This window comes from Leucopleurus acutus, assembly GCF_964270905.1.
Source record: "Leucopleurus acutus genome assembly, chromosome: 1".
In the NCBI taxonomy this organism is placed as follows: Eukaryota; Metazoa; Chordata; class Mammalia; order Artiodactyla; family Delphinidae; genus Leucopleurus; species Leucopleurus acutus.
The window spans coordinates 84,943,011-84,967,847 of record NC_139142.1 but is presented as its reverse complement, the minus strand read 5'-3'; the positions used below and the strand labels follow the sequence as shown (position 1 = coordinate 84,967,847).

The 24,837-nt window shown below is 38.5% G+C and overlaps 1 protein-coding gene across 3 annotated transcripts in view; it reads left to right on the top strand.

The window, feature by feature from the left end:
- TMEM87A (transmembrane protein 87A) overlaps positions 1–24,837 on the top strand; it is a 43,432-nt gene that overhangs the window by 15,358 nt on the left and 3,237 nt on the right. The window contains exons 8-19 of one of the 3 annotated variants that reach the window (XM_082836291.1): positions 3,799–3,860; positions 4,641–4,824; positions 6,050–6,149; positions 8,455–8,548; positions 10,045–10,124; positions 11,921–12,018; positions 12,933–12,991; positions 13,897–14,000; positions 21,385–21,458; positions 21,878–21,939; positions 23,780–23,835; positions 24,383–24,413. In XM_082836291.1, the coding sequence (XP_082692417.1) occupies positions 3,799–3,860; positions 4,641–4,824; positions 6,050–6,149; positions 8,455–8,548; positions 10,045–10,124; positions 11,921–12,018; positions 12,933–12,991; positions 13,897–14,000; positions 21,385–21,458; positions 21,878–21,939; positions 23,780–23,835; positions 24,383–24,413 (1,004 nt within the window). Of the gene's footprint in view, positions 1–3,798; positions 3,861–4,640; positions 4,825–6,049; positions 6,150–8,454; positions 8,549–9,351; positions 9,435–9,930; positions 10,125–11,920; positions 12,019–12,932; positions 12,992–13,896; positions 14,001–21,384; positions 21,459–21,877; positions 21,940–23,779; positions 23,836–24,382; positions 24,414–24,837 lie in introns of all 3 variants that reach the window. The other 2 variants (XM_082836290.1, XM_082836292.1) reach the window with 2 other exon arrangements.

The following is a 24,837-nucleotide window of genomic DNA, read 5'->3' as shown; positions in this document are numbered from 1 at the left end:
TTTACTAAGTGAATTTTTTCTTTTTTCTTTTTTTAGTATTGAGAATGAATACTCAGTTTTGTGGAATGCTTAACTGTATTGATTAAATTGATCATATAGATTTCCTCATTTAATCTATTAATCTGATGCATTGCATTAACTGGTTTTCTAATGTTAAACCATTCTTGAATGCCACTATTTAGCCTTGATACACACACACACACACACACACACACACACACACACACACACACACACACACACACACACACACACACACACACACACGGATTCTATTTTCCAGAATTTTATTTAGAGTTTTTTGTCATATGTTCAAAGTAAGATTGGCCTATGATTTTAATTTCTCGTACATCTTCTATGGGTTTTGGCATCCAGGTTATGCGAGTTTCGTACGATGAATCGGAGAATGTCCCGTTTTTATATTCTGTTGAGCAGTTTTTGTAAGGATAGAATTATCCATTCCTTGAATGTTTGATAGAACTCACTTATGATAGTGTTTTGGCCTGATGTTCTTTTTTTCCCTCATGAAGGTTTTTGGTTTTTTGGGTTTTTTTTTTTTGGCTCACTGCGCGGCATGCAGGATCTTAGTTCCCTGACCAGGGATCGCCCTGCAGTGGAAGCACGGGGTCTTAACCACTTGACCACCAGGGAAGTCCCATGCTATGAGGATTTTAAACAACTGATATATTTTCTTTCTTTCTTTCTTTATTTTATTTTTGGCTGTGTCAGGTTTTAGTTGCAGCATGCAGGATCTTTCGTTGCGGCACATGGACTTCTCTCTAGTTGTGGTGTGCAGGCTCCAGAGTGCATGAGCTCTGTAGTTTGTGGCACTTGGGCTCTCCAGTTGAGGCACGCAGGCTCAGTAGTTGTGGCACGAGGGCTTAGTTGCCCCGCAGCATGTGGGATCTTAGTTCTCCAACCAGGGATCGAACCCGCATCCCCTGCTTTGGAAGGTTGATTCTTTACCACTGGACCACCAGCGGAGTCCCAACAACCGATTTATTTTCTTTAATAGTAATGAGTATTTTAGCTTTAGTTTTTCTATCTTTCCTTGAATCAGGGTTTTTCTTTTTTTTCCCACTGAGAAATTGTCCATTTCATTCAAGATTTCAAATTTCCTGGCCTAAAGTTAGTAATGATATTACTTTACAAAAAAAAATCTTTTTTTATTCTTAATATTGCTTTTGTGACTTCTCTTTTTAACTTTTAAAATATTTCTAGAATTCTGTTTTACTATATTTTTATCCCAATGAACCAGCTTCTGGTTTTGTTAATTTTCCTATTTCATTGTCTATTTCATTGATTTCTACTTTCGTCGTTATTCTTTACTTCATTTGACTTAATTTTAAACTTTTGTTTTTTATGGATTCTTGTATTGAATGTTTAATTCCCAAGACAGAGATGGGTCTTATTCTCCATAGTAATACGGAATATAGCAGATCTAGGCAAGCCAGAGGTGGCCTGGCAGTTTCTAGACCCAAGACATATGTATATCCTCCTGTATCTAGGCCCATGGCTTCCTAATGAGTAATAGTCTCAGGGAGCATTTGCCAAGATTTACCTTGTACCTTCTTTCTTTGAAAAGGGTGGAGAAGAAACCTTGCTCCACTCCACTTCAGGCTCTTCATGCATCAAATCTGGCTCTGGTTCCCCTTTATCTTAGACTCCTACTAATTTCAGTGATCCCACAGGAGCTGCACGCTCAACTACTGTAGCATACTTTGGGGCCCAGAGTCCACTATGACCATGGATTCAACCTCATGCACTGTTCTGAGTTTTTGTTCAGTTTTGATACATGGAGCTGTTTATCTTGTTTTTGAGCTCATGTCCTTTTTGTTTCCTCTCTTTTTTGTTTTTGTTTTATCCATCTGTTGTTTGGAACTAAAAAGACGATACTCAAAACTTAACTACTCTTTTTTGTTTTTGTTTTATCCATCTGTTGTTTGGAACTAAAAAGACGATACTCAAAACTTAACTACACCTTGTGAAAGTCCTAAAATTCTCTCTCTAAAACACTTTTATCATCTTTCTTACCTTCATTAAAACCTTTGATATCTTCCTGTTACTATAAAATGTCCAATTCTGCAGCAAGGCTTACAAACTCTACAGATTGTCCCAGTTTACCTTTTGCTGCGTTGTGTCAAAATGCTACTGTATGGTACCATATGGAGTCTCAAACTACATGTTCTTTAAATATATCATGCATTTTCACACCAGTCTTCGTTCATGTAATGTCCTCTACCTGGATGGCTTTTTACTTCATCATAGAAAATACACACTCATCCTTCTGGGTCTGGCTCAGGGGCACAGTTCTCTGTTGCTTTCCAACTCCCTGTCCCCTGAAGATAGTAATCCATTAGATGGCAGAAAACATCCTCTACATCTTTCCATCTCCTATATTTTCCATAGTGTGTGTCACGTGGTAAGTGTTCAGTAAATGTATGTTATATTTTAGCATAGAGCAGGGATTAGCCAACTTTTTCTTAAAGTGCCAGATAGTAAATGTTCTCTCTGCTACAACTACCCAGCTCTGCCACTGTGGTGTAAATGTAGCCATCAACAGTATGTAAGTAGGTGGATGTGACTATTTTCCAATAAAACTTTGGAATAGATGGCCAGATTTGGTCCATGTGCTATATTTTGCTGACCCCTGCTGTAGAGTCAACAAAGAATTGACAAATATTTACTAATTATTTTATTTACTCTTTTATTAAATTAAGAGGGCTTAGATTACTAACCAGTTCAGCTATGAAATTTTTGTGATTGCTATTATGGGATGCTCCTTTTCTTCATATAAGTATTAGACCTGATTTACTTTTTTTTTTTTTAACATCTTTATTGGAGTATAATTGCTTTACAATGGTATGTTAGTTTCAGCTTCACAACAAAATCAATCAGTTATATATATACATATATTCCCATATCTCTTCCCGCTTGCGTCTCCCTCCCTCCCACCCTCCCTATCCCACCCCTCCAGGCGGTCACAAGACCTGATTTACTTTTAATAATGGTATGTCCTTTTTGCTTGATAAAAATTAGTAGTAAATTTTTGTTGAATAGTCTCTCTCTGGTGATAGATATCACTTCTCAGATAAATCAGTTTATTTATTAATCATACTTAAAATTTATCCAAGTAGTTTTATCACTTACAGTTTTAAAGTAGTTATAGGTTTGCTTCAGGAAGGCAAATCTTTCAAATTCTTGTTGTTACTGTCATTTGTTCTGCTTCATTAAACACTTCCTTATTATTAAGCACCTTCTGAAAATGATATATTAATTATGAAAGTCACATAAAGTTAAAGTAGGTAAAAATGAAAGAAAGCAGTAGGAAAATATAGGTAAGGAGAGAGAAAAGAACAAAGAGGGCAGCAGAATGAAGGAATGAAGTCCAATACTTTTCAAAGCATATTAGTGATGTAAGAAAAAGCATACATGAAGTATGTTTGGAATTTAGAGGAGATGGGGAATAGTTCCACTTGGGCAGCTCAACAGGTTTTGTGGAGGAAATACATTCAACTTAGTCTTTAAAGGATGTGAGTATGGGAACAGGGGGCTTTTCCACCTAAGATACTGACTAGAGCAGAGTCATGCTGAGGCCTGTGCAGGACACAGCACAAACCATCAGAACACTTCATGAATTTCAGAGTGCTTTACAAATGTAATATTCACCAGGATTGAAATGGATAGAAGTAAATTACCCAATGGAGTTTTCATTAATTTAATCAAACAAATATCAGACAATGTTCTTGTTTAATTTTTTCATTCTTTACATTAATTCTGAGGACTGTGTTTTGGCAGTGACTGTTGAAGTGAAAGGTCCCTATGAATACCTCACGCTTGAAGAATACCCATTGATGATTGTAAGTGAACTTATATTCTTTAACCTCAACATTACATGAGTTTAGCTTGAAAGATTGTCCATGTTTGTGGCAGTATTAAAAACTTGTTCCTGAACAGTTCCGAAAATACTGCTTGTAGTTCTGTACTTACTTCCTACTAGAATGTGATCTTGGAAGTGTCAGTGAACCCCCCTGTGCCTCATTTTCTCATTTGTAAAATGAAGTCAGTGACTTGTGGAATTTTAGAGTTGGAAAGTACCTCAAAGGTCATTTCACCTCACATCCTCTAGGATCCAAAATGGGGTACTTCTTAAAACCCTATAGTTTCTGATCCCATTTAGGATGAGTAAATGATGACACTTTCTCCTTTTCAGTCTGTGTGTCTGAGAACATCCTTAATCTGTTTTCAGATTTCTTTTGTTTGTGAAGTTTTTTTCTTTTTCCTTGTGCTTTTATAGTTTTCCCACTCTGTTGTGTTTCCTTGCCTTCAGCTGTATCCTAACCCTACCGTGCCTTTTTTCCTTTCATTGTCTTCATTTAAATAATTTTAGATTGTGAGTTGAAAAAACTCTTTTAATAAAAAGAGTGGTCACTCTCTAAGGGAAACTCTTAGGTAGTCTCTCTCTGCCCGAGAGGAGACAGTTTTTTCATCTTAGTATTGAACTTCAAAGAAATAAAATAATTTTTAAAATAGAAGGTGTAGTATGTATATTTTTTACATTATGTTAAGACTGTGTATTGATTCTAAATTGGCTCTTGGCCTTAATCCTTCTTTTTCTCTTTTACCCACTTGGATGACAGTTTTTCATGGTGATGTGTATTGTATATGTCCTATTTGGTGTTCTGTGGCTGGCATGGTCTGCTTGCTATTGGAGAGATCTTCTGAGAATTCAGTTTTGGATTGGTGCTGTCATCTTCCTGGGCATGCTTGAGAAAGCTGTCTTCTATGCAGAATTTCAGAATATCCGATACAAAGGAGAATCTGGTATGTGACCAAAAAATGTTTGCCAGTTTGTTAGTGATTGGCAGGTGAAACTTAAGACAGTTTTCCTAAGGTCAGCAGTCATTAAGTAGTTGTAACTTTGCAGTTACTTAATTATTAGAATATCTTAAGCAGAATCACTATGATTGTGACTTTGTTTTTAATCTCTTAAATTGTGGGTTCAGTTATTTAAGAGTAATTGTATTGAAATAAACTCACAAAAGTTACTACAGTAGTGGCCACTTTGGGACTATTATTATCATTATTGAATCACAGTTGCTGTTGATTTTTAAGGTACCATTATTATATGCATTTAAGAAAGAAGGTAAATACTGCTAATTTAATTGTAAGATGCCATTGATTGTAAGACCTACCTTGATTTCAGAGATATACTGGGTTGGGGGGCGGGGTTGGTAAAATATAGTAATACCAAGAAAATAGGAGGGTATGTATGGTTTAGTAAGGTGAACAGGTAGTGATAGAAATTGTTTCGTACTGAAGTGTTTTTTTTTTTTTGCGGTACGTGGGCCTCTCACTGCCGTGGCCTCTCCCGCCGCGGAGCACAGGCTCCGGACGTGCAGGCTCAGCGGCCACGGCCCACGGGTGCAGCCGCTCCATGGTATGTGGGATCTTCCCAGACCGGGGCACAAACCCACGTCCCCTGCATCGGCAGGTGGACTCTCAACCACTGCGCCACCAGGGAAGCCCTGAAGTTTTTTTTTTTTGTGATAGCTTCAGTTCTCTCTCATCAGACCACTTAATTATTAATAATTCTTGTTGCAAGATATACTAATTAGATCTTTCCCAGGTCTTTGAAATGGCTTGAAAATAATAGATGTGAAAGTGAGTTGAAAATTCTGTGTTGTGTTTTGTGCTCTCCTACATATAGGTAGCTATATTTCACAGTTTTTTAAACTGGGAGGAATATTCCTTAGATGCTATAAATTGTTGAAGTAGGCTGAGGTATTTTGCTGAGGTTTTAGTGAAGCGGGAGGTGGAGAGGGAAGGTAAATTGAGCACACCCAGATTGCTATCCACATGAGTAAGATACTAAGTGATATCAGCTTGTACTTGTAAACATCGCAGAAGAGGTATTCTTTTTAAGTAGGACTAATATCAGTGCTTATTCTGAAGAGTGTTAGAAATCTACATTCTGGTTCTAGAATTGTGCCTTTTCCCAAACCTAGTTTACATACTGCATTTTTCCCTCCTTTTTTCTTTCTTACAGTCCAAGGTGCCCTGATCCTTGCAGAGCTGCTTTCAGCAGTTAAACGCTCACTGGCTCGAACCCTGGTCATCATAGTTAGTCTGGGATATGGCATAGTCAAGTAAGTATTAACTTCCTATATGGAAGAGCAAATTAAAATGCTGATTAAATTGAAACAGTGTTGCAGGTTTCCAGTGTAATTCTGAAAGAGTCGATACAAGAAATATTTCTGAAATCAAGGGTATCTGAAATATTGTAGATTTGTAAAAGTTGGAAAAATATTAGTGTTTCATTTTACTACTTAGAATTTAAGGAGCATCTGCAGGAAAACCTGCAGTATAGCAAATGACATTGAAACATCAAACTTTTAGAGTAAACTTATTGTGACTTTCCTCTTCCAAAGTATTCTTGCAAGTCATATTTTTTTAATGGGAAGAGCATTCTTGAGTGCCTTCTATATATTAGACATTCTAGGTCCTAGGGATACAGCAAGAAAACAAAAGACTTGGAGTTTACATTTGTGGACAGACTGGTGCACAGATAAAAATATGTGAGTAAAATAAAAATACGTGAATGAAAAATCTAATATGTCAGTGAGCAGATAAAGCAGGGAAAGCATATAGAGTTCTAGGCAGGAGGTGGAACTTTCATTTGTAAATATGGTGCTCAAGGAAGGCTTCACTTTGGCAGTTAAGCAAAGATCCAAGTTGGTGAAGAAGCTATATGTACACCAGGGGAAGAAATGTTAAGATGTGGTCAGATTCTTTTATATTTTGAAGGTAGAGCCAGTGGACTTTGCTGGTAGATAAAATGTGTGATGTGAAAGAGAAAAGGAATCAAGGATGATGCCAACTATTTTGATCTAGAATCAAGGATAATGTCAACTATTTTGATCTAAGCAAGTGGAAGGATGGAACTAACGTTTACTGAGTTCAGGAAGATCTTAAATGGAATAAGTTTGGAGTGGAGGCAGGATTAGAAGGTCAGTTAGATATCCAAATGAGGGAAGTAGGAGGGAGAAATTAGGCAGAGATATAAATTTGGGAGTCATAAGGATGTAGCTGTTATTTAAAGCCATTAAGACTGGATGTGATCATCAAGGAAGTGAGTGTATACAGAGAAGAGGTCAAAGGACTGAGCCCTTGGACTATTATTATTTAGAAGTCAATGAGGTGAAGTAGAATTAGGACAGAGGAAATTGAGTAGTGACCAGTGAAGTGGAAGACAAAGCTGAACACTGTTTCAAGGGGGGAGTGATTAATTGTGTCAAGTAAGAGGATTGAGAAGTGATCACTGGATTTAACTACATGGAGGATATTAGCGACCTTAAATGAGAACAGCTTTGATGAAGGGGGTAGGACAAAAAGCTTGATTGGAGTGAGTTTAAGAGAGAACAAGGGGAATTCTCTCTTAAATAGGGGGAGAGGAATTGGAGTTAGGTATAGACAGTTATTCAAGGAGTTTTGCTTTAAGTGGAATTAAAGAAATGGGGGACTTTAATTTTTTTAATTTATTCATTCATTTAAAGGAGTTTTGCTTTAAATGGGATTAGGGGAATGGGGGGTTCTCACTTTTAAAATGTATATATTCATTTAACATATGTGGTTGCCTCCTGTATGCCAGGCAGTATTCTGGGTTTCTAAGATAACACCATTGGGGAAATAAATTCCTGCTCATTTGCAGTTTTTCTAGCATATAACAAAATATAAGAACAAATATTGCTAAGGCTTAGACATGATTTAAGGCAGTGCACCTCGTAATGTAATGCACTGATGAATCACCTGGGGATCTTGTTAAAACGTAGATTCTGATTCAGAGGTACGTTGAGTATCAAGGATCTAAGATTTTTCCTCCTTGACACAGAAGCTACTCAGACTTTTCACATTTTGCTGGATTTTGAGCTTGATAACAGACTATTTAATGAGTTTCAATAAGATTTTGATTGTATTAAGGAATTGTTAACATTTTTAGATTTGATAATGATATTGTGGTTATGTTTTTTCAAAGTCCATATCTGTTTAAAAACATACGGAAATACATATAAATAAAAGGTAAGATCTAGGATTTGTTTCAGAATAGTATGGGAGGATGGGAAGTGGATGAGGTGTGCATGGGGCAGGATTAGATGGCTTTTGGGACTGGATGATGGTTTTATAGGGGTTCATTATACTATTGAATATGTTTCAGAATTCTCTGTAATAAAAAGTTTTTTTAAAAATGCAGTAACCAGGGACCGGATCTCAAGTTCTAGAGTTCACTGTCTTGATTTAAGACCATATGTCTGTTTGAGTTTTTCTCAGCTGAATCAAGTATGTCTGGCTTATATCTGTTAAGTTGTTGGCCTGCGTTAATCAACATGAGTTTTTGGTACTTAGCTTGTCTCGGGGTTTGTTGCATTTGTACTCATTTCTTTGCTTCCTCTTTAGGCCTCGCCTTGGAGTCACTCTTCACAAGGTTGTGGTAGCAGGAGCTCTTTATCTTTTGTTCTCTGGCATGGAAGGGGTCCTCAGAGTTACTGGGGTCAGTATTGCTTAATCAGAGTTTTTGTGGTCATTTCAGATATATAGTTTTTGTCTTGAGGAGGTTAATTGGAAATGTCTGTGGGCTTCTTTACTACTTCCTCTAAGTTACCTTTGGGCTGTGGTTTACCAAACGTATGTATAATTCATTTTTTCTTTTTAATCTATCTATTAGAGCTTCATAAATTTAATGTGTGATGGGGAATGAACGCTTTCCCACCTGTCCCCAGATTACTGCTTATTTACTAGTTCCCCAGTGGGAAGCAGCAGTGGAGCATCTGGCTCCATTCTTGCGTAAGTGACAAACATTGTAATCATGCACTTGCTGGTTAATCTGATTTTTGTTTTAAAGTGACAGTGCTCTTTGCTTAATCAGCATTTGCATTTCAGAGGCTTTCTTAAAATTCAACTGATTATACTTTACATAATTATTTACAATTACATAATTATGCCTTTTGTTAGGGAAGGAAACCAAAGCACTGAGACATATGTGATAAAGAAATTTATGTTAGAGCTGGATTAATGTGAAGAAGTGGGCCTCCCTAGGTCATTCCAGTTATTTTCCTATTTATTTAAAAATTTCTGTCTGCAATAACTTGTTAGATTCAAGATGGTAAATGCTGTAAACTTTTCTCTTAATTAAACAGGGCTCAGTAAGTTTTGCAACAAATTGCCCCTTAAATGAAACACTTTATGGATGCAAATTTGGTTTTCAAACCGCACTGTCCTCTGTATGTAATTTCCTTAGACTTTCAGCAACTTTAACCACCTGTCAATTTCATTTTCTTTCTTCTGCTGCTGTAGTATTTTTCTTATCCCTTGGCTTTGATAGTAAACCTGGCCCTCTCAGCAATTGATGCCTGTATTATTTTATGGATATCCTTTCAGTAATGCCCTGGTGATTGGGTAGTTAGGGTTAAATAAATAGCGTCTTAAACTTTATGAAAGCAAGCAGCATAGTTTTGGAGATAGATACTTGCCTTACATCTTATTTTGAAAAATACATTGTATATTACAATTCCAGAAATCAATAATTCTTAGTATATTAATGATGCAGTAATTTTAAATATGAGAAGGGTCTTTAGGACTTATAGCCAAAACCAAAATGATGGGAAATGATAGGATGGAATGGGAACTTATACTGCCATAAAGTTTTTGGTGTGGTCGCTTCTTACCATCGATCTTAGGGTGCTAAGAACTCTATTAGCACGTTATAACTCTGCATTAAAAAACACTTATTAGTTAGCAGCACGTTTCAGTGTACTGAGATTGTAATCAACAATTTGTGTGAAATGCTTATAGCTGTATATTATACATGATGGTTTGTCAGAAGGGAAGAATGATGCAGGTGCCAAATGTTACTACCTTTTTGTTTTCTTTCAGTTCAAATGCAAAACCACTCCAGATGATTATATAAATGCAGAATCTTGTGCTGGTTTCATCTCTGTTCCTCTCTGGACATCTCTTTTTTCACCACCTCTTTTTCTTTGTCTGCAGGCCCAGACTGATCTTGCTTCCTTGGCCTTTATCCCCTTGGCTTTCCTAGACACTGCCCTGTGCTGGTGGATATCCTTCTCATTGGATTCTTTGATGGCAGTCCATTTTCTCCTTTTTGGAGATGGGTTTCCATTGATCTTTCTGCAAAGATTTTTTTTTTTTTTAACAGTTTTGTTGATTACTCCTTAGTCTGGGATTAGGGTGTTTTTAGTCTAACAACCTGGGGCCTCAGGTAAGCAGTTGTTTTGGTTTTAATTTTTAAAATTGCATCAGAAATTGGTGACTGTGATCTGAGCACAAGATAAAAGCTTGTGGCTTTCCTTTTTTTTTTTTTTTTTAATGAACATTTCACTTTGATTTTGGACTTATTTGTGCACCCCACTTAGCGTTAGAATCACTGGCCGCTCTGCTCCTGACATTTCTTTCAGCCTCTAGGAATTATTAAATGCTTTGAAAATTATGAAAAGATTTTGATTCTTAAAATGTGGTTTGGGGACTACATAAGGTTGTTTGACTCTCTTAAAATTCTATGTAGGTTTAGCAGATTTAAATCCTTATGGGGTAAGTGTTTTATATCCCTGTTCAAAAGCTGACTTGGGATTGTCTGAAGGCTTCCACTCTTTGAAGTAAATATTGATTCATTTGCAGGTGAAATCAGTCAGCACGTAACAGACAAATTTCTATTTAAGTAATCTTTTTCTCTTGCTTCTTAAAATTAAATAATGTTTATTAGGGACTTGGCCTATTGGATGAAGGATTTGGCTTTTGGGACTTTTATCCTTTTTTTTTTTTTTTTTTTTTTAATTTGTGTTGGTTTTTGTGTATTTGCTTCTATGTGCAATATTATTGTCTTGATAAACTGTTATAAATGGCTGAATGTAAACAAAATAATAATTTTATGGATTTGAGTAGATTATCATATATCAAAAATCTTTGAAATTGAAGTGTTCTTGCTTCAAATGGTCAAGCTTTTCCAGATCAATATCTTTCAAGTGTGCTTTGTGAACCTCTATAAATATTAGGAGGAGTGGAGAGAGGAAAGTGGGACTGGACCAAACAATGAGATAACCCAGTGTTTAGGTAGCAGCTTGTTAATAAGTCTTTGTCAAAGCACAGACCAAGCTCCACCTCATTCATTTTTATATCTGCTCATTCTGAAAGTCAGACATGAGAGCAGATATCCTCTTCAGTAGTCATCAGTTCCCTTCCTGTCTTCTGTGGCAACTTCTCCTTGGGAATAATGTTCTGAAAATGGAGAGTCATTACTTTTAGAGCCTAACTGCCAGGAATACTCAGCCAATTGTAATTGTACTGTCCTTTTAATTCAGGATTGATCTGGCAGCTGATGGCAGTTCTCTTAATATGGCACAAGGGGTCTAAGTGTAGAACTCTGGAAGGTTGTAGGCACAAGTGTATTTATGACCCTAGACTGGATTACCTGGGACAGTGAGAACAGAGCTACCTACCTTAAAGGAAGAGAGAAGATAATGCTGACTTCTCTTCCCTTACCTGTTACTCATTTTCATTTCATTTTCTTCCATTTGTCTTTCTTTTTCTTTTTGTTTCTCTAGAAAGCTGCTTCCTTTCTTTCTTTCTCTTTTTAATATTTTCCTCTTTTTTCTTCTTATTTTTCTCCATTCTCATTTTATCCTGGTTCTGTCTTCTCTTCAGTATCTCATTGAAAATGAAGACTTTCTTATTAATCATGGTGAAGCTTGGGGTGTTTGTGAGATTGAGAATAAGAGAGCTGTAAGTCCTCTGGGATCCATAGCTCTATCATTATGACCCCAGATCCTCAGAAACTTGAGGATTAATTTAATAGCTTATGGTTTTTCTGAATGTTGATTTCCTTGACCTTCAAACACATATTTATTAGCCTGACTCAAACAATGAAGCTATTAAAACTTCGGAGGAACATTGTAAAACTCTCTTTGTACCGACATTTCACCAACACACTTATCTTGGCAGTGGCAGGTAAGTTGGGGACTTTCTTCCTGATGTTTAAATGTGATCCTTTTAGAAGAGAGATTCTTAACCTGAGAGGTTATAGGTGTGCTCTGTAAAATTACATAGAAAAGTTTTGTGCATTTTACTTGGGGAAGGGGTCTTTAGCTTTTGTCATTCTCCAAGGGGTCTGTGGTTCAAAAAAGATTGAGAACCATTTAGTTTAAGTATAATAGATGAAAATTAATTCAGCTGTTAGTATATCCTGTCTCCATTCTTTTTCTTGAGGCAAGTTAGCTTGAGTGCCATAGAGCATTCAGATTCCTTTTAGAAGACATTAATACTTATTTGGTTTTATTAAATAGCTATAGTATTTTAGGTTAGGGTACATTGCCATTATACTCCTTTTACGTATGTTACTAAGCATGCATAAAATATAGACATTAGGTAGACCATAGCCAAAGTAGGCTTATTTTCTGCCTTTTGGCCCTTGTAGCAGGAAAAGTGAAGTCTGGCCTGTGATTGGAACCAACAGTTATGTTTGTCGTGCAGTCATTTTATCAGCCTTTTTTTCCCCATCTGACCAGCTAAAGAAAAATTAACATTACTATACTAAGGATAAAGGAAGGGGAAAAATTGTATTATTGATATTGCTGGGAAAAGCCACGTTTCCAATAACTTCATTTCCAATTCTCAGGGTTACTGAAGTAGCCAGATAGTAAACAAAACTATTCTTTAAGTACAGAAAGGTTTGACAAGAGTACATGGGCCTTGTATAGAGTAATTAAGTAAATTTGTATTGAATAAATATGTTAAAATAACAGAAAGTGACGGTGATGTTTGGGGGTTAGGGATGTGGGGGATTCCACTTAACCAGAATTGGAGAATGTAATTGGGGATGTAAACCAACATTCATACTGACCAGGTTTTATATTTCCTCTTAGCATCTATTGTGTTTATCATCTGGACAACCATGAAGTTCAGGATAGTGACTTGTCAGTCGGTGAGTTAACAAACACATGCATTTAGGAATAGTGTACTGTTTGTTATACACAGACAATGATGTTGATGACAGTGGTAAGGTTTGTACCTTATAAAAAATTAGGGTTAGGGCTTCCCTGCTGGCGCAGTGGTTGAGAGTCCGCCTGCGGATGCAGGGGACACGGGTTCGTGCCCCGGTCTGGGAAGATCCCACATGCCGCGGAGCCTGTGCTCCTCAACGGGAGAGGCCACAACAGTGAGAGGCCCACGTACCGCAAAAAAAAAAAAAAAATTAGGGTTAGGTCTCCACTCTGAGGGTTAGTATGCTTCTCTCCTCCTGAGTATTCTATATGTATCATATACTATATATACCAGTAGTTCAAGAGAATTTTATAAGTGATAACTACAGTCTGCCATAACCCAATTTTGCTTTAACTAAAAATTCTCAAATAAGAAATCCAGAGTCTTAAATACTAAGTATGTGTGAATAATGCTAATCTGAGTAAAAACCATGTCCTTAAGATCTGAGCACAAAGACTATGGCCAGTAGCATTTCTTTGGAGGCAGCTATGGCTCTGTTTTGGTAAAACTAAATAAATGAAAATGAAAATTATAAAAAATAACAACTGATGTTACTTTCTCTTACCTTATATAAAAACCCTTCCCTAAAGATTCTCAGAGCTGTAATGAAGCATTGACAAGCACTCTGTTTGGTTAGTGCCTTTTCTTTAACAATGGTAATCACTACAAGGGAAGAAATTAGGTTCATTCACTTTGTGCTTGGCGCAGTGCTTGTTAGCATATATAGCAGGCCCTTAGTAAATATAAGTTGAATGAATAAACAAGTAGTTCTTGTTCTATGCAAAGGGCTTTGCAAACAAAGGGTTAAGATAATGTATATAAATGTATTTTTTCCCCTTTTGGTAGGATTGGCGGGAGCTCTGGGTGGATGATGCCATCTGGCGGTTGCTGTTCTCCATGATCCTCTTTGTCATCATGGTTCTCTGGCGACCATCTGCAAACAACCAGAGGTTTGGGGATTCTTCTTATTTACGCTGCTAACCATTGAATGGCCACGTTATCGATTGGGGTGGTTCAGTGGGTGACACTGTCAGGGCCGTATCATGTAATGGAAACAGTACTCATTGGGTCTGGACTCAGGAAATTGGGTTCATGTCTCAGCTCTCCTATTAATGTGAGTTGTGTTTTATGGCATGCTGCCTCTTTTCACCTCTCTGAACCTTAGTTTCCTCTTCATAAAAGAGGGGGAATTGATACCTATTGATATGAGGTCCCTTTCAGTTCTGACATCTTCTGTTAATATAAGTATTTGTATGGGTAAATAAGGGAGGTAGATAGATTGTGACAATTGTAATGAGAGTCTCACCTATCTAGTGTCCAGAAGGAAATAACAATTTCTATAGTCGGTAGCTTAGCTTATTTTGTAACAACAGAGAGGGTAAAATGAAAACTTAAGTGACTGACTATGGAATAAAAATCAACATGTGAATTTGCTTTGTCTAACTATAGGCAAATCTCAGTTATTTACGAATTGGCTATCTTTATTTTGTTATTAGCCATGCCTTTATTTCCCTTCTTTTATTCCCCCTCTTCATGTGCTTTTAGACAGTTAAGAGCTTATATTATGCAGCTATACCACCGACGAAGGAAAAGGATGAGATGATATAACTAAGGGTCTTGTGACCCCCCTTTAAATTAATCTTTTTTTTTTTGTAGATAGACCTCTTGCAGATTTATTTCTGTGTCGTGTTATATATAGATATATGTATATATACTCTTTTTATTACAATATATCCCCTGCCCTTCCCTCACCAAATTCACAAAAGGAAGTATAAATCCTTCCAGGATTGCCATCAGGCTTTCTAAGATAGTCAGGGCCAAGAATGAACCATCTCACTACAGCCCAAGAAACAGCTGCCCTTAGGCTATGGAGTCATCAAAGCAGTAGCATTCCAGGACCCAAGGTCAGGAAAGAGGAAAGGAAACAACAGCAGTGTGACAGGATTCTGGGTTGAAAGTGTCCTAGACTTTCATCAATGACTCCTAGAAAGGCAGGCTGGCTCCCAGAACTCTCAGGATGGGAATAAAGGTGGGAGCCTTGTGGCTCTTCAGATGCTCCCCAAATAGCCTGGGGGCAGGGAGTAGGAGCTGGGGGTTAGGTATGCAGGGCTGGGGTGGTGGGAGAAGGAACACATGTGGGTTATGCTGAGGACATAGCAGCCCTGCCTACTCAATGACATATAATAAACAGGGACGGATGCTGGCTTCTAAAAGAAATAGGGGAGAGAGCATGGCAGGGAGCAGGAGGGAACAATGGGACACATAAGAAAGTTAGGTACAGGACTTCCCTGGTGGCTCAGTGGTTAAGAACCCGCCTGCCAATGCAGGGGACACAGGTTTAACTCCTGGTCTGGGAAGATCCCACATGTCGCGGAGCAACTAAACCCATGCACCACAACTACTGAGCCTGCGCTCTAGAGTCCGTGAGCCACAACTACTGATCCTGCACGCCGCAACTGCTGAAGCCTGCGTGCCTAGAGCCTGTGCTCTGCAATAAGAGAAGCCACCGCAATGAGAAGCCCTTGCACCGCAACGAAGACCCAACACAGCCAAAAATAAATAAATTTATTAAAAAGAGAGAGAAAAGGGAAAAAGAAAGTCACATAAAACAAAAAGTACCAACAAAAACATGACTTGGGGGCTTCCCTGGTGGCGCAGTGGTTGAGAGTCTGCCTGCTGATGCAGGCTACACGGGTTTGTGCCCTAGTCCCGGAAGATCCCACATGCCGCGGAGTGGCTGGGCCCGTGAGCCATGGCCACTGAGCCTGCATGTCCGGAGCCTGTGCTCTGCAACGGGAGAGGCCACAACAGTGAGAGGCCCGCATACTGCAAAAACAAAAACAAAAACAAACCCATGTACTTGCCTCCTCCCTTGGGAGTCGGGGAGAGAAGAAGGGAGGTGTGAAGGGTCATGAACCTAGGATTATCAACTGGTCAGGGGCACAAGAAAGCCCTCTGAGGACTCCTAAGGGGCAGGCAGATAGCTGGGGTCCCACAGTCCCAGGGAAGAAATGACAGTCCCTTCAGTTCGACCTGGACCAAATCTTGGTGCTCCCTCAGAGCCCCTTGCCCTTTGAGGCTTTCTCGCTGGGCTGGCACTGGTTGGTGCCAGGAGTTGGTTCCCTCAGCTCAGTCACGTGTTGCTCAGGTTCCTGAGATGTGGCTACATGGCTCACCTGCTCCTCAGTGCCTGACAGCACCACTTTGCTGCCCACTCACCACTCCTGCAGGGTTCAGGCAGTGGCACTGAGGTCCTGGTGCTGGATGTCAACCTCCAGTCTCTGGTTGGGCTGGTCGAGGGAGGCGAATCACGTCAGCGTACACGGCCTCAGTGACAGGGTCTTCCAGATGCCACATGTTCTGCAGGACAAGGGCCTCCAGTGGTACTGCATATAGGATATACTTGACTTTGGCAGCCAGGGTGACGATTGATAGATGCCAAAACTTACCCTTCTGAGCCTCTGTGAGTGGAGGAAGATTCTGGGCTTCAGCTAAGTGGTCAGCATGTGTCCTGTAAGCAAACACTGTGAGCAGCCGAAATGTGGAATGTGGAAGCAAAAGTCCCTTTCACCCACCTCTCTTCCAGCACACTGTGTGGGGCCACTGCTCTGTCACTTCCAGCAGCTGTTCCCAGCCTTTCCTGCCACCTCCCTCTACACTGATCTATTGATCTTCTGTTCACTTGCTAGCTATATCTATACATAAAAGTTTTCCCTTTCTTTAGTCTTTTTTTTGTGTGTGTGGTACGCGGGCCTCTCACTATTGTGGCCTCTCCCGTTGCGGAGCACAGGCTCTGGACGCGCAGGCTTAGCGGCCATGGCTCATGGGCCCAGCCACTCTGTGGCATGTGGGATCTTCCCTGACCGGGGCACGAACCCGTGTCCCCTGCATCGGCAGGCGGACTCTCAACCACTGCGCCACCAGGGAAGCCCTCTTTAGTCTTTAAAAATTTTTTTTTGCTTTACCTCTCCTCTTCCTTTCTCCTTTTTTAAAAAGCATTGTGCCCACTCCCTATAACTCCAGTGTTAACAGCCCAATGTGATGTATCCTGCCACATTTTATTCCTTGTTCATATGTGGAATCTTTTACTCACTCAACAGTGCATAGTGGAAATGCCTTCCAAGACAACTGGTTTAAATTAAACTCATCTATTTTCATGGATGGCATTACATTACATGTACAGATGTAGTAGAGTTAATTAACTTGTTTCCCTGTTCATGGGCATTTGGACTATTTCCAGTTTGGTTGTTTTAGGGTCTCCAAGATCACTTTTTTTTCTTTTAATGTATCTATTTTATTTATTTATTTTTGGCTGCGTTGGGTCTTCTTTGCTGTGCGCTGGCTTTCTCTAGTTGCGGCGAGCGGGGACTACTCTTCATTTAGGTGTGCTGACTTCTCATTGTGGGGGCTTCTCTTGTTGTGGAGCACGGGCTCTAGGCGCTTGGGCTTCAGTAGTTGTGGCTCACGGGCTTAGTTGCTCCGCAGCATGTGGGATCTTCCCGGACCAGGGCTTGAATCTGTGTCCCCTGCATTGGCAGGCAGATCCTTAACCGCTGCCCCACCAGGGAAGCCCAAGACCACATATGTTTAAAAGGACTCATGAGACTCAGCATACAGTTGTACTTAGAGCAAAGGTTTAGGGACTTCCCTTTCCTTTTCCTTCAGGGAAAGGCTTTTAAAGACAGTAAGGGAGCAGGGGTGTGGGGTGCATGATCAGCTTGTAGACATTCTTCTGATTGGTTAGAGGTGAGGTAATCCTGTCAGCCTTCCGGTTCCAACCAGTCTAGGATCTACAGGCTTTTGGCAGCACACAGTTAACTTCTTCCACCTGGTGTGGCTTTCAGTATCGGCAAAACAGCGCAAAGGATATGGCTCAGCATATTATCCATAGCCCTTAAGGAGGAACTAAAGGTCCTTGACTTGGTTTAATGGCTAAACTATCATTATTTTGTCTTGCTTGACTGTTTTCCTTTGCTTCTACATTTTCTCATTTCTCTGATTAAATTTATTCTTTGGAACTCGGGGAAGGTCTAGGAAGCTAAAGTTTTTCTAAAGACAGGCAGAGGGTTTGGGGCCAGGGAAGAGGGGTTATCCCAGGAAGGTCCCATAGGGTCTTGCTCGGTTACATACATTTATTTTTATACACTCGAATACCCCTATGCCTCATTTTTTTCTCTCATTGCACTTATTATCTTCTAAAATCTATATACTTTATTTATTACTTACTATCTATCTTCTCTTCCTATCCCCCAATCCTCAAACCAGATGTAAGTTCCATGAAGGCCAAAAACTATTCCTGGCTACATGGAGTTAGCCAAGCTGCAAAATCTGAGGGAATGGTCCCTATAAGACTGTCCTCACTTCTGATACACAGTTGCGAGTTCAAGGGTTTGCAAAACCGTCTCAGGTTTGATTATTCACTAAAAGGACTCAGAACTCACTGAAAGCTGTTATGTTGATGGCTATAGTTTATTACAGAAAAAGGATAAAAATTAAAATCAGCCAAGGGGAGAGACTTACAGTACAGAGTCCGGGAGGGGTCCAAATGTGGCATTTCCAGTTGTCTGCTCCCATGGAGTCACAGATGGTGTTCCCTCCTCCTGGTTGCAGTGTGTGACAGTACACACTGAGTATTGCCAACCAAGGGAAACTCACCCGAGCCTTTGGTGTCCAGAGATTTTACTGGGGCTCAACCACCTACTATCTGTGTGGCTGAACTTCAGTCTCCAAGGAGGGCCTGGAGGTCCTCTGGAGGCCAGTTGCTAGTTGCTAGTTCCTCTGGAGGCCAGAAGTAATATTGTGTGCCCCAGAGACCTTGTCACAGGTCACACTGTTAGACTGTCCTGTGGCCAGAGCCAAACTGGGTGACCAGAGACACTCCCATCATGCAGGACATGCCAGGGGCATAGAGATCACCTCTCAGTAGTCAAGGGCAAAACCAGTCCTCTCTTTGTGTACACAAGGTTAAATTTTCACTACACACTGGCACATAGCAGATGCTCAGTACATATTAGTAAGTGGCCTTGAGATTGCTGGGTTATAGGGTATGTGTATTTGTAATTTTTAAAGTATGACCAGATTGTATTCCGAAAAAAATCTGAAACAAATTGCGTATCTACCAACAGTGGTATGAGGAGCTCTTTCCTCTTCCCTTCTTCTACACTCCCATTATTTTATTTAATTTTTGCAGATCTGATGGATGAGCGTTAATATTCAGTGTTACTTTTATTTGCATTTAAGACTGAGCTAACTTTTTGTGTCTTTTATATGTTTACCATCAGTTACGTCAATCAGCTTTTTATATCTTTGGCTATTTTTTTATTGCATTGTTGATCATTTTTGTATTGATTTGTAGGAATTCCTAATATATTTTAGATGCCAATATTCCAGATATTTCCAATGTTCAAGTATTCCAGATATTTTCTCCTAGTTTGATTATCTTTGAACTTTTTTCTAGTGATGTTTTTGGTTATAGAAAAACTCAAAAATGTGGAGTCAAATTTGTCATTTTTTTTCCTTCACAGATTATACATTTTGTGTTCTAAGAAAATTATTTCCTACCTTGAGGTGAAGTCATAAAGTTCTTCTATAAGTTTTAAAAAAATTTCACAGTTGAGCTTTCATTCATAAAGAGTATGTTTGTTTATAGGTTCTCTTGTCCCTTTTGCTCTCATCCTGCTCAGTAGCACATTGTCTTAATCTTAATTATCTTAGCTTCCTGATAAATCTTGTATCTCTAGGACCTAAACCGCCCTCCCCCTTAATCTTCTTTTTAAAAAATATACTTTGTTATTGGGTCTTTGCTTTAAAAAAAAAAAAAAAAGAAAATCAGCTTATTTGTTTAATTCTAGGAAAACCTTATGAGATTTTGATTGGAATCTAATTAAGCTTAATGGATTAATTAGGGAAATTTTGTATCTTTTTGATAATCCCATCCTTGAGTGTGTTATCTCTCCATTTTTCAATCCTTTCAGTGCCTCGGTTATGTTTTATAACTTTCAATGTGTTTTTTAAAAACCTTTGTGGATCTTAATGGATGCAACCTCTTTTAAAATAATAATTTAGGCTTTTCCAATTATGTAGGAATGCTATTGATTTTTGTATATCACATCCATTAACTCTCCTGTGTTACCTTGTTCTAATAATTTCTAGATTTTCTCATTAGATTGGTTATTATCTCAAATTAATAGTCTTCCTGTCTCATTTCTGATTCTTGTGTTTGCTAGGCCTTCCTGTATAATACTGAATAGAGGAAATGAGAGTGGGCCTCTTCATCTTATGCTGACTTTAAAATAAATGCATCTCAAGGATCACATTGACTTTGATATTTACTGTGAATTTTTTTTTTTGGTGGTATGCGGGCCTCTCACTGTTGTGGCCTTTCCCATTGCGGAGCACAGGCTCTGGACACGCAGGCTCAGCGGCCATGGCTCATGGGCCCAGCCGCTCCGCGGCATGTGGGATCTTCCCGGACCGGAGCACGAACCAGTGTCCCCTGCATCAGCAGGCGGACTCTCAACCACTGCGCCCATACTGTGAATTTTTGTTAGTTAACCTTTATCAGGTTACAGGTGTTCCCTATTATTCCTAGCTTATAAGGAGTTTTATCAGGTAAGGGTGATTTTAAAACAAAGTAGAGTGAAAATAATAGGCAACAGTAAAATGGAAAGTGCAGAATGAGTTCAAAGCTAAAGCATTCTAGGAATTACCTATCTGGTAGCTGCTTTGCTGAATCTCTTGTAAGTCGCGAAGGAAAGATAACAGATATTCCAGATCAGGCCTTCATCTTCTCAGCTCCCCACTTAGAAATTGAGATTTTAAATTACTTGGAACACAACAAGGTCAGGCTTTCCCAATCATAACTACCAATTTGAAGTCTGAAATTTTGAATTACAAGAGAATTTACTTACCCCCGTGTGATACATATGCTTATAAGTGAACATTTATTGAGTGCTTACTGTGAGGTATTGTTTTAAGCACTCTATTTGAAATGACTTACCTGCTTTTTTCATTACCTCTATAAGTAATATTCTGTTATTATTCCCATCTACAAATGAGGAACCTGGGGCACAGAGAGAATAGGTAACTTGTGTAAGGTCACAAGTAGTCTGTGGCTGAGCCTGCACTCATAAATATGATACTGTCCTGCTTCTCTCTTGTTAATAGCGGCAATTGAGAGCTTTCTGAAGGGGAAGAATTACTTTATTATTCACTAAACCGGTGTAATGAATGACTATAATTGAGGTTTCAATAATTAGTCCTGTAAAATCCAGATAGTGGAGTAGTTTTTTTTAGTTTTCTAATTTTTTCCTTCTGTTACCTTTGTTCTGTCAGGTTTGCCTTTTCACCATTGTCTGAGGAAGAGGAGGAGGATGAACAAAAGGAACCTATGCTGAAAGAAAGCTTTGGTAGTGATAAAATTCACCTTTGTGCTTTAAATATTCTTTTCTGGTTTTTAGAAATTGAGTAAAAGAAGTATAACATTTTGAGTATCAAAATCAAGAGACTTTGATGCATGTATTTATTCTTTTACAACATGTTCTTCAGTTTGATATGCAGTGAAGTTAGGGGGAAGTGAAAGTAAGGGTATGAATCTTTAGATGAAACCATGTTCAGTAAATAATGGCACATTAAATGTCCAGTTTACTTGCTAGAGATGGGCTGAAAACTTGACTTTGAACTTTGCAGCACAAATGTAAAGATGGAAAAACTTATTTGTAGTATAATTTAGTGTCAATAAGCTTAAAATAAAGCTCTGAATCCATTTTTGCTATCAATGCTGGTCTACTGACCTAGTTAACCAGTGTATTTTTTTTTTCTTCTACAGAAGGAATGAAAATGAGAAGTACCAAACAAGAACCAAATGGAAATAGTAAATTAAACAAAGCAGTAAGTATGACTTCTTTTTTTTTTTTTTCCCCTGTCCTCTAGCCCTTGGTGGAGCTCAGCAGTTATGTACAGGCCTTAATGATTTTTTACCTATGCTGTAATTAACATTTTTAAAAAGAGAGATAGCAAGAGATTCTGTCTAGGACCTAGTAATCTTTTAACTAGATGGTTTGCTGCTATGTCCTGAAAAGGTTCCAGACCATTCTGATGGTTCTGTTTAATGGTTTTCATCAATGAAATCATAGCCCCATTAATAATCTAAGGTGATCTTTTTTGTAGTAAAGATGATTTTTTCAAAACTACAATGAGGTATCACCTCACACCGGTCAGAATGGCCATCATTAAAAAGTCTACAAAAAAAAAAAGTCTACAAATAACAAATGCTGGAGAGGGTGTGGAGAAAAAGGAACTCTCCTGCACTATTGGTGGGAATGTAAGCTGGTGCAGCCACTATGGAAAACAGTATGGCAGTTCCTCAAAAAACTAAAAATAGAGTTGTCATATGATCCAGCAATTCTACTCCTGGGCATATATCTGGACAAAACTGTAATTCAAAAAGATACATGCACCCCTATGTCCATAGCAGCACTGTTCACAATAGCCAAGACATGGAAACAGCCTAAATGTCCATCAACAGATGAATGAATAAAGAGGATGTGGTACATATATATACCACGGAATACTACTCAGCCATAAAAAAGAATGAAATAATGCCATTTGCAGCAACATGGATGGACTTAATCTCTGTCATACTAAGTGAAGTAAGTCAGAAAGAGAAAGACAAATACCATATGATAACACTTATATGTGGAATCTAAAATATGATACAAATGAACCTATCTACAAAACAGAAAAAGACTCACAGACATAGAGAATAGACTTGTGGTTGTCAAGGCCGGGGGTGGGAGAGGGAAGGATTGGGAGTTTGGGATTAGCAGATGCAAACTATTATATATAGGATGGGTAAACAACAAGGACCTACTGTATAGCACAGGGAATGCTACTCAATACTCTGTAATGACCTATATGGCAAAAGAATCTAAAAAAGAGTGGATATATGTATATGTATAACTGATTCACTTTGCTGTGCACCTGAAACTAAATCAACTATACTCCAATAAAAATTTTTTTTTTAAATCCTGTGATAAACCATAATGGAAAAGAATATGAAAAAGAATATATATGTGTATAACTGAATCACTTTGCTGCACGGTAGAAATTAACACAGCATTGTAAATCAACTGTATACTTCAATTTTTTTTTTTTTTTTTTGCGGTACGCGGGCCTCTCACTGTCGTGGCCTCTCCCGTTGTGGAGCACAGCCTCCGGACGCACAGGCTCAGCGGCCATGGCTCACGGGCCTAGCCGCTCTGCGGCATGTGGGATCTTCCCGGACTGGGGCACAAACCTGTGTCCCCTGCATCGGCAGGCGGACTCTCAACCGCTGCGCCACCAGGGAAGCCCTGTATACTTCAATTTTTAAAAAAAATCAAGAGTTTTTCAGTTAGCTTTTTTTTCCTTAAGAACTGTGCATTCACTCTGCATTTAAAAGGGCTTTAGAATTTATCTCAGTTTTAAGGAGCAAAGCTTACATGAAGCAAAAACTCTAGGTATTAGATTACTGAGAAGAAAGCATTTAGGGATGTAGGATATCATTTTATATTTCATTCATATAGTTTAGTTTTTTAAATTAAATTACTTGACTTTTCTGTTATTTGTCCTGTTATGTGAATATACTAGTTCAGAGTGACAAGAGACTAAATTGAGACCTCTTTAGATCGTTACTTGAGATGTATATTTTGGTGCATTTTGGTAACATCTGGCATTTATATGTTCTCAGCAGGAAGATGATTTAAAGTGGGTAGAAGAGAATGTTCCTTCATCTGTGACAGATGTGTAAGTTTTTGAATCCTTACCACAAGAATCCTTTTTCACAGTTAGTATTACTTTTATTATTTTAAATGAATGAGCTGAAGAGCATAGTAATGAGAATGCTTGTAGTTAACTCTAGAAGTAAAAGGTTAAATTACTGAAATAATTTGAAGTGTTAAAAATATTAAAAAGATGTTAGAAAATAAAGACCAGGAATGATATACAAACAAAAATAATCCAGATTATTCATTCAAATGACACTTCTGCTCAGAAAGATTTAGCTATAGGTCTTCCTGAAATCAGTGGGATAATCCTTTTGGAATTTTTGAGTTCCTTTCCATGCCTATAATTTTAATTAAACATTGTTCCTATCAAAGTCCATACAATTCTAGTAACTGTGATTCTTTTTTTTTTTTTTTTTGTATTTGCTTTTTCTTTTCCTGAAATGTCTTCAATGGGATGCAAATCTTAGGTAGTTACAAAAACTTTAAATTGTAGTCATTATTCACTGTCCTTTTTGAACCATTTATGGCTTTATTTTACATTGTTTAGTTTGTTTTTCTCTCTGCAGAGCACTTCCAGCCCTTCTGGATTCAGATGAGGTTAGTAATCAAATCATATGCACATAAACTATGGGTCTGGTGGCTCAAGTCTTCTGTTCAAGGAGATTTATTTATATGACTCGGTAATGGACTGATGAACTGTAGTTGGTATAGTTGACAAAGGATGAAAAGAGAAATACTAATATTATAACTAAAATATTCAAGAATGTTTCCTTTCTGTACATGTCCTCCTTTTATTTCTTACAAAGTGTGGTCAGACTTGAGAATGTCTTTGTTTAAACTGGGTAGCCAGTACCGTACTCTTCCACTAATTCCTTTGTCTTTAAGAAATTCAAATTTAACCCTTATCTAGTCTAGGCAAAAATAATAAAGAAAAGTTGGGGCTTCCCTGGTGGCGCAGTGGTTGGGAGTCAGCCTGCCGATGCAGGGGACACGGGTTCGTGCCCCGGTCTGAGAGTATCCT